Source organism: Electrophorus electricus, chromosome 20 (genome assembly GCF_041902795.1).
Source record: "Electrophorus electricus isolate QZ-2024a chromosome 20, ASM4190279v1, whole genome shotgun sequence".
In the NCBI taxonomy this organism is placed as follows: Eukaryota; Metazoa; Chordata; class Actinopteri; order Gymnotiformes; family Gymnotidae; genus Electrophorus; species Electrophorus electricus.
The window spans coordinates 17,649,465-17,661,062 of record NC_137516.1 but is presented as its reverse complement, the minus strand read 5'-3'; the positions used below and the strand labels follow the sequence as shown (position 1 = coordinate 17,661,062).

Here is an 11,598-nt window from a genome sequence, read left to right as displayed (position 1 = left end):
ACAGACTTCTAACCTTCATTATTCTTATTCACAAAAGACAGAAGATCCTCAAAGTACAAATAGTGAATAACTCTTGCCCAAAGAAACTTATTGTAATAAATAATATTATTACTCAATTTAAAAAATAATATTTGCGTTAAAAAATATAGGCACTTGCTTCATGTAGGCATTTGCTTCATGAACATGTGTTTAGAGGGAGGGTTATTGTTTAGTTCTGATTCACGGTGGGGTTGGGGGATACCACAGTGATTCATTTCTGCACCACCCTCGTACAAAAACTTGACGTCCTGTCAAATTGTCAAACTGCCTGTATTCCACAGGGTTTAAAAGACACTTTGCAAGATACAGCCCTAACATATCATAAATGCGTGATTTATTTAAGCATTTCTATCATACTTCTTTAAAGTGTTTTTTGGCATTTTACTCTAACCTTTCTCAAGAACATTCACAATTAATTACAGGACCACACAAACCAGGGGGTCTTCAAAGATGAATGTAAGTATGAATGTAAAACTTGACATGTTGTAATTAACTACAAAATAGGCATAATTGTATAAATTTCAGTGTTTGTAAATGTTATAGTGAGGACATTGTTAATAATGTTTTTAGCTACTGGAGAAATCTTAGCACTTGAGTTAATATCTTGGCCAAGTGACGCAAGGGATTTTGTATGGGTATTTATCACAGTGGATTGGAGTACCACAGTGGCACAGTTCTCATTAAGCCCTGTACAAAATATCTAAACTCTGTTTTTCTTATTGAAAGTGGAAATAAAACAAGTGAGACGTAAAATAAGTGACAGACCTGCTGGACAATCACAGCTGGATGAATATTGGACTTATTTCTATATTTTTGTTGGATTTTTTGGTTTTTGTTGAAGCCAAATGTACATGCTGGCACATGGACAATATGAAAGAAACGCAACTGAAGAGCTTCAGCATGACTGCAAACTTGGATTATTTTATTGGGTATCACTTAAATAGTATCAAGAATGGTGACTGGAGTCTTGCTATACACACAAAGACTATTGCTATTACCAAGAGATAGACATAAAGACTATTGTTATTACCAAGGGATATTATTAAAGGCTTGAATGATGTGCCGAGTTAATCTTTGGAAAACCCATCAAACTCACAGTCAAACCAAGTAAGTAAACTATCTCATTATAATTTAAAACTTGTTTCACCTCTGTACCTTTGCCTAAACTTTATTCGGGATTAATTGTGAGTACCATCTAAGGATTATCAAAATACCGCTTTGTGTTTTGATAATCCTTGATTCTGAGCTAATCTTGAGTGACACTTTTTGCAAGCCTTATTATGGCAGTGCTTAATACTGATCCCTTGGTCTTTGGAAAGCCAATATCACTTCATGTTCAACCAAGTAAGTAGCTTTCTAATTTCTTTCTTGAAAGCAGAGTGAAAGAATATGAAACTTTGAGAAAATACATTTCATTAGTTTAATTTGTGAAAGTATGTCCATGTTCAGTGTTCTTGCTAAGATGTGATCATTGTAGAGTGATTTGAGCTCAGTTCTCTGGAGAGAATTATATGTAATTATCTTTAGATGGTCTCTTGTCTTTGATTCCAGATATTTTCTAATTCAGTGTTGGAATGATTTTGCAGAATATTTGTTGTTTTTACTTTGAATGGAATTTGAATACAAGCAAAAAATTAATTCAAAGGAAGTACTGAACTAAGAGTTCAAAAAATATAATTTAACTTGTCAAATGTGTTTCAAGTTGTTGTCTGTTAGTAACTGAACTGTCAGGGAATGTGGAATATAAACGGCCGTGGCCCAATGCATGATGAGCATCAAGTTCTTTCTTATTGCTGGGTGAATAATGTCAAAATTCATAGTATCAGTTGGACCTGATGTTTGGTTAAGACAGAATCCAAACAGAACTCCTCTGGAGAGTGATTTATGCTAAAATGTTTTCAAATACTACTACTACTACTACTACTACTACTAATAATAATAACACTACTACTAATAGTATTAACAATATGTGCAGCATTCAAATTGTACCTTTGTAGCAAAAAGTGCGTTATTTCAATAATACTGTATAAAGTTAGTTTTGTGATTCAGTTTTAGTATTCAATTTTAGTTATGTACTACTGTTACTTAAGAAGATGAAATTACTAGATGCCACAAGAACATGTCTTCCATGTCATTCTTCTGTACTGATCACGTTTTGCTATCTGATATGAAATTGCATTACTTTTTAAAAAATGTGCTCTTGCATATATGTACGTATACTACTACAGTTGTAGGAAAAATTTAGAACTAACTAAAGGTTCATTGGACTAACCATTGGACTAACCAAGAGAAAGCTTCATATATATATATATATATATATATATATATATATATATATATATATATATATATATATATATATATATATATATATATATATATGAGTGTGTAGATCAGTTCTTTTTCTGTTTCCTAAGTTTATTGGTGCCAAAGCAACTGATAATGCTGGTAAAACTAGTAATAGATATGTCATTAATACAATGTCCATTAGTATTAAATGCCTTGCCAATGATGATGTTCTGATGGTCCAGAGGTGTTCAACAAACTGATCAGCAAGCATTCTCTTGGTTAGTCCAATGTTATGTCTTGTCTAATATGTTAGTCCAATGTTATGTCTTGTCTAATATGTTAGTCCAGTGTAATATGTATTGTCTAATATGTTAGTCCAATGTTATGTCTTGTCTAATATGTTAGTCCAATGTTATGTCTTGTCTAATATGTTAGTCCAATGTAATGTGTCTGGTCTAATATGTTAGTCCAATGTTATGTCTTGTCTAATATGTTAGTCCAATGTTATGTCTTGTCTAATATGTTAGTCCAATGTTATGTCTTGTCTAATATGTAAGTGCAATGTAATATGTCTTGTCTAATATGTTAGTCCAATATTATGTCTTGTCTAATATGTTAGTCCAATGTTATATCTTGAAAGTCATAAGGGTAGAAAACTCCTGCAGTGATGCATGAGGAGCAATGGGTGATGACAATTGATCCTTTTGTGCCAGTTTTTTAGTGGCTGTATTAATAAATCCTTGTATGTTGGACCCTGTGTGTGTGTGTGTGTGTGTGTGTGTGTGTGTGTGTGTGTGTGTGTGTGTGTGCACATGTGTGTGTTTCCAGTGCCAAGTCATTTTAATGGTAATGGTCTACACACTCTGAACTTTGCATTCCCATGGAAGGAATGTTATGAATTAAACATGTACGTTTTCTAATATACAGTATAAGCTTTCTTCTAACATATAGCATAAGCGATTATATTAGTTTATATATATATATATATATATATATATATATATATATATATATATATATATATATATATATATATATATATAAACTGATAAAAGTTTTATAAGCCACAGATGCAGAAATAATTTTTTTTTGTGTATGTTGCTGAGGTTGTTGTTAAGATTGATCCCCTTATAATGTTAAAAACAAATGTAAAAAACAACATTTAAAGCAGTTGTATCAAAGAAACCCTGAACGTAAACAAATAGCAGCACAAAACAAATTGTGTTTAATAATACAAGCACATTTATAAAATTCTGCAATCAAACATTTTGTTGCCTCAGATTTTAAATAGATTAAATTGGACTTCTTCCCTAAACTTGACTGTATCTGTAGTGTCTTATCAGCTTTGTAAACACATTCCTAGTTGCTGTCTTCTAACGATCCGGTAAAAGAATAACTTGGAATTTGCTGGTGCTGAATTATACAACAAGGAAGCGTAGTGAAGAACATTCACACTTTGTCACAGTTAGTGAAGCTTCTCCAAGTGCTAGATTTACAGGGATGGAGTACAGGTACCATTTATGTCTGGGGTTGTCAGTGCATCTAAAATGGTTTGATGCACTTCCCATGTTTTTCATGATTTAGATTTTTGTCTTCATCTCAAATTATTAGTTCGGAAATCTGACGGATTTTGAGACTTCCTGACCGATGAGTTCTAAATACAAGTGTCAGTTTCTCACACAGATGGTGGTGATCTTCAAAATAGGGGACTTGTATATGTAATATAAAAATGGCTTTGCATCTGAGCCATTTTAGGTTTACATTTAAGGTTGAGAATATCTTCCTGTTCATATAATTTTGCTAAAGTATAGTACATATTTGTAATGCAGAAGAAAAGATTCATTTTCAAATTTCAGATTCTAATGCCAGTAGGGCAATGTTGATTGTTTTTCAGTGCCCTTGAGTATGCGTTAGAGTATACAAACATGAACCATAAGAATTCTGTTTTCTCCTCTCCAGAGTCCAAGTTGGTACCACCTGTTCTGTCAATTTTGACACCTTCTAAGTCAAGTGACGTTCTAAAGGTGTGTCTGGCAGCAGGGTTTGCGCCTAAGGAAGGGGTCATGAAGCTGACCTTGCCAGGCAATAAGCCCCCTATTCATCACAACATCTCCAATGCTGTGCTGTCCAAAAAGGGGGTCTATTACTTTGCTGGATTTTCCAAGGATGACATTGAAAAATGCCAATTTCAAGACAAGGAAACTAGTAAGATAGATAAAGGTAAGCATTTCTGCTTTAACAATAAACCTTTGGGAAATATTCTTATTAGATATGCAGTGTGTTTTGGCTAAATGTTTATGAAACTGGGATTTCTCTCCCAGGTAAACCAGCGGAAGCTGCATCTACCTGTGACCCCTCTAACATTACAAACAGTAACAGTAGCCCGACCTACGAAATCACTGGTGAGTAATGAGTTGAATAATTCTGAATACATACAAATAACCATAGCACTCACATATAAATGTGTAGCTGTAGAAAACAACATAACAATATTTATAAAATGAACTCAGGTCATCTGAGTAAGTGGTTCATTTAACTTCTTTCTTGTACAGATGACCCAAAAAGAAACACAATGACCCTGATTGTGACAGGTCTCAGACTTCTTCTGGCTAAGGCTGTTGCAGTAAATGTAATGATGACAATCAAAGCATTTCTTATCTAAAGGATAAGTTACATTAATTGCCTGTAATCGTCTTATCGTCTTGTGTTTCTGAGGTTTTCAAATAGTAGTGTACATATATAACAAAATATTTGGTTTATATATATATATATATATATATATATATATATATATATATATATATATATATATATATTTATAAAGCTTAGCATCAACATTTTGTGCTTTAATTAATTTTCCTCTATTATATAGTTATGTTAATAGTTTTTGTGTAACATTTAAATGTAAGATGCATACATGTAAGGTGCAACATTAACAAAAACTTACTTCAACAATAAAGCTACAGTGCGTATAAAGTGCCGTTTTCTGAGTGCTTGTCTTAACCACAGGTTTAACAGCACACACCTTTCCGAGGCTAAGTGCAAACCTCATTCTCAGATACACATCTGCTGCACATCCTGGTTTCTAAGACCCCCTCCTCTCAGTTTCATAACTACTCACAGGCCTTGCGTGAGTGCAAAGTCTGCAACGGAAAGATTAAGAAATTGGTGCATGTCTGTATGGTATACTAGTTTTCCTACTAGTTTACCTCAAGTTAAATGGCTGCAATGTATTATTTTGAACTGTGACGACTGTAATCTAATACTCCTGCTACTTCTGCCTTTAACAATTGCCTGTTTTAATTTAAATTCATATTATGCAGGATTCTGTATTACTGGGGTTTCTAACCAGAGATAATACAAAGACCTCATTACTGAATTATACAATGAAGGAAACATTAGTCAGATTAAATACTACCTATAAATATATATTTTTACACTAAAATTAGAATTAAAAAGGCATTTAAAACACGAACATATGGGGATTATAATACCGGATCACAATATTGTATATAAAATCGTTGATGGAATTAGCAGAATGTGATGTGATGTCAGGTCATTAGAACATTGCAACTTCCTGTAAGTTACAGTTTTAAATATCATTGCTTTGAGCCTCCATATCTGTCAAAGTCTGTAAAGTAGCATATTTAAGGAAAAGCTACACTAATATTTTAGAAACAAAAATTATAAGGTGTAGTATTTATTGAATTCTTGGATTTTTGTAAAATCTTAAGGGGGTAAATCATTTAGGGTGAAGCAGATAAGATGAGAAAAAAGGCTAATTATCTCTACTTTTATTATGTAATCCCCTCTTTTATTATGTAATCCCTACTTTATTTTATGAAGCCTTTAAACTTGATGCATTTAGCTCAGTTCATGCAGACATCATGCAGAAATTAGGTTTCATAAAGAACATGTTGTGGGTCTATAGTCTAGGACTTTGGAGATGTACAGGCTTCTAAAGGACTGACTATGATACACAGAGTCAACAATGCACTCACTTGTAGAGAAAAGACATTGCTGGATGAATTGTGTTGGCTCCCTCTTGTGGCTGTGAGAGTAAAATGTGCTCGGTGATCTTTTGGCTTCTTGAAGATGCCTTGGTGATCTGTTAGAGCACTGATACAAGTTTATGTTTGAGATGAATTCATTTGGACTCAGTGATAGCAAAATGATATCAAACCCTATAATGACTCATAATGTAATTATCTTACAGGATGAGCATTAGAAATACAAAACAAGATTCTTAACAATGAAAACAAAAGTTTGCATAACCACAGGAATACACACATACACTTTAAATGTCACTGCTACTCTTGGAAAGCACAGGTGAATGGTGGCTAGCATGTGTGTGTTTGTAGTAGTAGAAAGTGGGCCAGTGGAGCAGTGGTGTGTACATTTGCATTTGAAATACTGCCTCTGACAAAAGTTGTTCTTTAAACAGCAAAGCTCTTGTAACAGAGGATTTGTCTCGCTGCTGAAAAGGGCAGATATGTGAGGGAATGTATTTACATCTCTAACTACTGTTTAAGTCCTGTGCAGGGAACCAGTCATACGGCAGAGATCAGGCACAGACGCACTCCCACTTATCACTGGGACCACTGAACCTAAGGTAACTGGACCAAGACTGTCTTCCAATACAAAATAATACTGGTTTGCTGCAGTTAAACATTTATGAAGTTAATATAGATTGTTATTGTATGTTTTTGTCAGGAATATTTTTGTATTTTATTTTTTACCTGCTTCAGGCTACTCAGTACCAATAATCATAAATACATTAGTACAGTATATTCTTCTCATTCAAAGGTTATAAAGTAAAAATGAAACTGTCATTGATCAATTTTGAACATTGATTTTCTATGGCCTTAGTTCCTTCAACAGGGATAAAATACTAGATAAAATAAAAATAAAAAAATCTTTAAGAAATTAGTTTTGCATTACAAAATCATGAGTTCCTTATTTTTTTGTCTTTCACTGAAATGCAAGAGAAGTTTCCGTATTGATGTCTGGCATTGTGGTCATCTGCTTCTGGGTACAAGGTCTTCTTTGGAGCTGGAACAAGACTTGTTGTTCAACCCAGTACGTACAATTTTTCATTTATTTATTTATTTTGTTTAAAAGGACATGTGATATATACTGGTTCATAAGGACAGGTGATGGCTTTTATCAAAAAGTGACTTTTAAGTAGACTAACCAAATATAAATGTGTAAACAAGTTTACAACATTTTTGTTTCACTGAATGATTTTCTGTGCTACATGCAGATTTTTAGAATTTCATTTTCTGATAAAACTATGATGAAAATAAAATAAATTAGGGAATCAGGTGGGAAAGTATCAGTTTATATCTACTCTTAAGGTTTAGTTTACTAAGATTCACATTGTCCATGTCATTATGTTTTTGTCATGAAGACTAAGAATGTGTGACTGTTGATACTTACAAAATAGTTTTTGCCAAAGGCACTCAGCTCTATACTGAAGCAGGTGAGAAATAATACTTCATTTCGAGTGCCTAGGAATTTAATTCCTCTCACCAGTGGTCGTGAGCAGTGAAGAATTTTTGTTATAGATTGTAGCTTTGTGTGACTAGAGGAAATGAGAAGATCACTTTTGGACATGGTACTACATTGACAGTGGTTTCACGTAAGTTCTGTAAAATGACAGGTTTAGATATTTCACAGGTAAGGCTTAGAAAAGATCTGTATAGATATATGTAAAGTCCTGCTGTGAATTAAGTTATATTATATAATATTAATACATGAGCATCTAATGCGTATATGATGTGTATATGATGAATTAGATACTATAATATTCATACTTAGATTCATAAAGAATCATAAAGGTTATATTACAATTAACATGATACAAATTAAAATAAGATATTTACTTCTTTAATTTATTTATTGTTTGAACAGCATACTACAATAGTTTATTAAAAAATACAATTATTGGGCATTAAGCAAATGGCTAAAAACCTTAAGCATTAAAACATAAGACGATATTTATTTCTTTATTTATTTGGTTTGAACAGCATACTACAATATTCTGGACATTAAGATAAAAACTGTAAGCATTAAAACAGGAGGGATGCAAAATGCCTTAATGCTTGTATGTTAACATAGTAGGAAAATAGTGAGTGGTAGTTTTTGGTCTGGACCAAAACTCTGTGTGAATACTGGAGGAAACAATAAGATTATATTTGGGACTGGCACTAAACTAACAGTGGAGACCCGTAAGTTCAGTTCTTTTCAATTGCGTAAGAAACAACCAAGCTCACTGTAAATTTAAGGGAATACAAAAATGTAGCATCTTAGTGAAATTTATTTGGTTTGTTGAAGTAAAAAGAAAGTACAAACCATCCTTCTGTTATGCTTAAAGCTTCAAAATTCTAAGTGCATGCATTAATTTATGGCATTCATCATACAGGTCTAAAAACTGGTGTACTGTCCATCTGATATTGTGTGTATTTATCATACAAATTCAACCACTGGTGTGCATTTGGTGGAACAGTAACACTTGATTGTATTTATGAGAAAAATTCATATAAATATGTTAAATATGTGTAAAACCTCTGGAGAATAGAGCACAACAGGTTTGTGCTGAGGAAGAATGTATTGTGTGAATTCTATTGACGACAGGATTCTTTTTGGAAAAAGAACTCAGCTCATTGTTGAACCAGGTGACACTTTATTTCACTGTTATTATAACGCACACAGTGTTTTGCAAAAACCTAAGTCCTGTTTGTGTGAAAAGCTTTTAACTTTATAATATTACACAACCATTTAGAGTTAGACAACCAGTTGGAATGAAAACTTATTTTTTGTCTTGGAACTCAAAACCTTGATACATGTTAATGTAGGAAAACAGTGAGTGGTAGTTTTTGGTCTGGACCAAAACTCTGTGTGAATACTGGAGGAAACAATAAGATTATATTTGGGACTGGCACTAAACTAACAGTGGAGACCCGTAAGTTCAGTTCTTTTCAATTGCGTAAGAAACAACCAAGCTCACTGTAAATTTAAGGGAATACAAAAATGTAGCATCTTAGTGAAATTTATTTGGTTTGTTGAAGTAAAAAGAAAGTACAAACCATCCTTCTGTTATGCATAAAGCTTCAAAATTCTAAGTGCATGCATTAATTTATGGCATTCATTATACAGGTCTAAACTCTGGTGTGCTATCCATCTGATATTGTGTGTATTTATCATACAAATTCAACCACTGGTATGCATTTGGTGGAACAGTAACACGACTGTATTTATGAGAAAAATTCATATAAATATGTCAATTATGTGTAAAACCTCTGGAGAATAGAGCACAACAGGTTTGTGCTGAGGAAGAATGTATTGTGTGAATTCTATTGACGACAGGATTCTTTTTGGAAAAAGAACTCAGCTCATTGTTGAACCAGGTGACACTTTATTTCACTGTTATTATAACGCACACAGTGTTTTGCAAAAACTAAGTCCTGTTTGTGTGAAAAGCTTTTAACTTTATAATATTACACAACCGTTTAGAGTTAGAAAACCAGTGGGAATGAAAACTTATTTTTTGTCTTGGAACTCAAAACCTTGATACATGTTAATGTAGGAAAACAGTGAGTGGTAGTTTTTGGTCTGGACCAAAACTCTGTGTGAATACTGGAGGAAACAATAAGATTATATTTGGGACTGGCACTAAACTAACAGTGGAGACCCGTAAGTTCAGTTCTTTTCAATTGCGTAAGAAACAACCAAGCTCACTGTAAATTTAAGGGAATACAAAAATGTAGCATCTTAGTGAAATTTATTTGGTTTGTTGAAGTAAAAAGAAAGTACAAACCATCCTTCTGTTATGCATAAAGCTTCAAAATTCTAAGTGCATGCATTAATTTATGGCATTCATTATACAGGTCTAAACTCTGGTGTGCTATCCATCTGATATTGTGTGTATTTATCATACAAATTCAACCACTGGTATGCATTTGGTGGAACAGTAACACGACTGTATTTATGAGAAAAATTCATATAAATATGTCAATTATGTGTAAAACCTCTGGAGAATAGAGCACAACAGGTTTGTGCTGAGGAAGAATGTATTGTGTGAATTCTATTGACGACAGGATTCTTTTTGGAAAAAGAACTCAGCTCATTGTTGAACCAGGTGACACTTTATTTCACTGTTATTATAACGCACACAGTGTTTTGCAAAAACTAAGTCCTGTTTGTGTGAAAAGCTTTTAACTTTATAATATTACACAACCGTTTAGAGTTAGAAAACCAGTGGGAATGAAAACTTATTTTTTGTCTTGGAACTCAAAACCTTGATACATGTTAATGTAGGAAAACAGTGAGTGGTAGTTTTTGGTCTGGACCAAACCTCTCTGTGAATACTGGAGTAAGCAGGAGGATTATATTTGGAACTGGCATTAAACTAATAGTGGAAAACCGTAAGTTAACATTTTAATATTTTATTTACACAGTGAACAACAAACCTAATTGTAAAAAAAGAAGAAAAAAAACAAACAATTGAGCATCTTAATTAAATGTATTCGGTTTGAGCAAGTTTATGGTAGAAATAAGAAAGCAAAACAATAAATATCCTTCTGATATTGTGTGTATATATTTCATACCAATTCCAGGAACATTAACACTGTATTTATGGCTGTGTTTATGAGAGAAATTCATATAAAATGTCAAATATGTGTAAAACCTCTGGAGAATAGAGCACAACAGTTTGTGTTGGGGAGGAATGTATTGTGTGAATACTGGTGGGAACAGAATTTCTTTTGGTAAAGGAACTCAACTCACTGTTGAAACAGGTGACACTTTATTTCATTGTTATCATGATAGCTTTGTATGCTGACTTTTGTAGAAATACAATATAGGAAAACAGGAAACAAGACATTTCTTGTAATTTCTGAAACATAAATTATTAGCAGTATTAACTGTGTTATTGACTATCATGAAGTTTCAAAAGCACTATCAAGCAGAAGTAAGTGGTATTAGATGAAAAAGTAAATCAGGATATATAGAGACGATCAGTAACTGGGAGATTGTTGTTGATGGTCCGTTTTGGTGAGTTATATTTGATAAAGAGTGTACTGCAGTGTGAAGGCTGCAAATAGGATCAAGATCATATTTGGCAAAGCTACCAGGCTGAAAGTGGAATCCAGTAAGTTTTAAATCTTGCTGAAACATAACACAGATAAATACAGATTAAGAGGTAGATCATTAAACAATATGTTAATTGTTTTAGACCTGGTCTGTTCTACATTGTACTGTGAGATTGAC

The 11,598-nt window shown here is 33.0% G+C and overlaps 1 protein-coding gene across 2 annotated transcripts; it reads left to right on the top strand.

Moving 5' to 3' along the window:
• Positions 1-1,152: 1,152 nt before the first annotated feature.
• trdc (T-cell receptor delta constant) lies at positions 1,153-5,305 on the top strand. Of its 2 annotated transcripts, none has more exons than XM_035536029.2 (4): positions 1,153-1,383; positions 4,288-4,533; positions 4,650-4,730; positions 4,881-5,305. In XM_035536029.2, the coding sequence occupies exons 1-4, from the start codon at positions 1,320-1,322 to the stop codon at positions 4,988-4,990; spliced, it is 501 nt and encodes a 166-aa protein (XP_035391922.2). In that variant the 5' UTR covers positions 1,153-1,319; the 3' UTR covers positions 4,991-5,305. The 2 variants fall into 2 exon arrangements, with proteins under 2 accessions (XP_035391922.2, XP_035391921.2); XM_035536028.2 differs by having other exon boundaries at positions 1,160-1,383; positions 4,288-4,548.
• Positions 5,306-11,598: the final 6,293 nt, after the last annotated feature.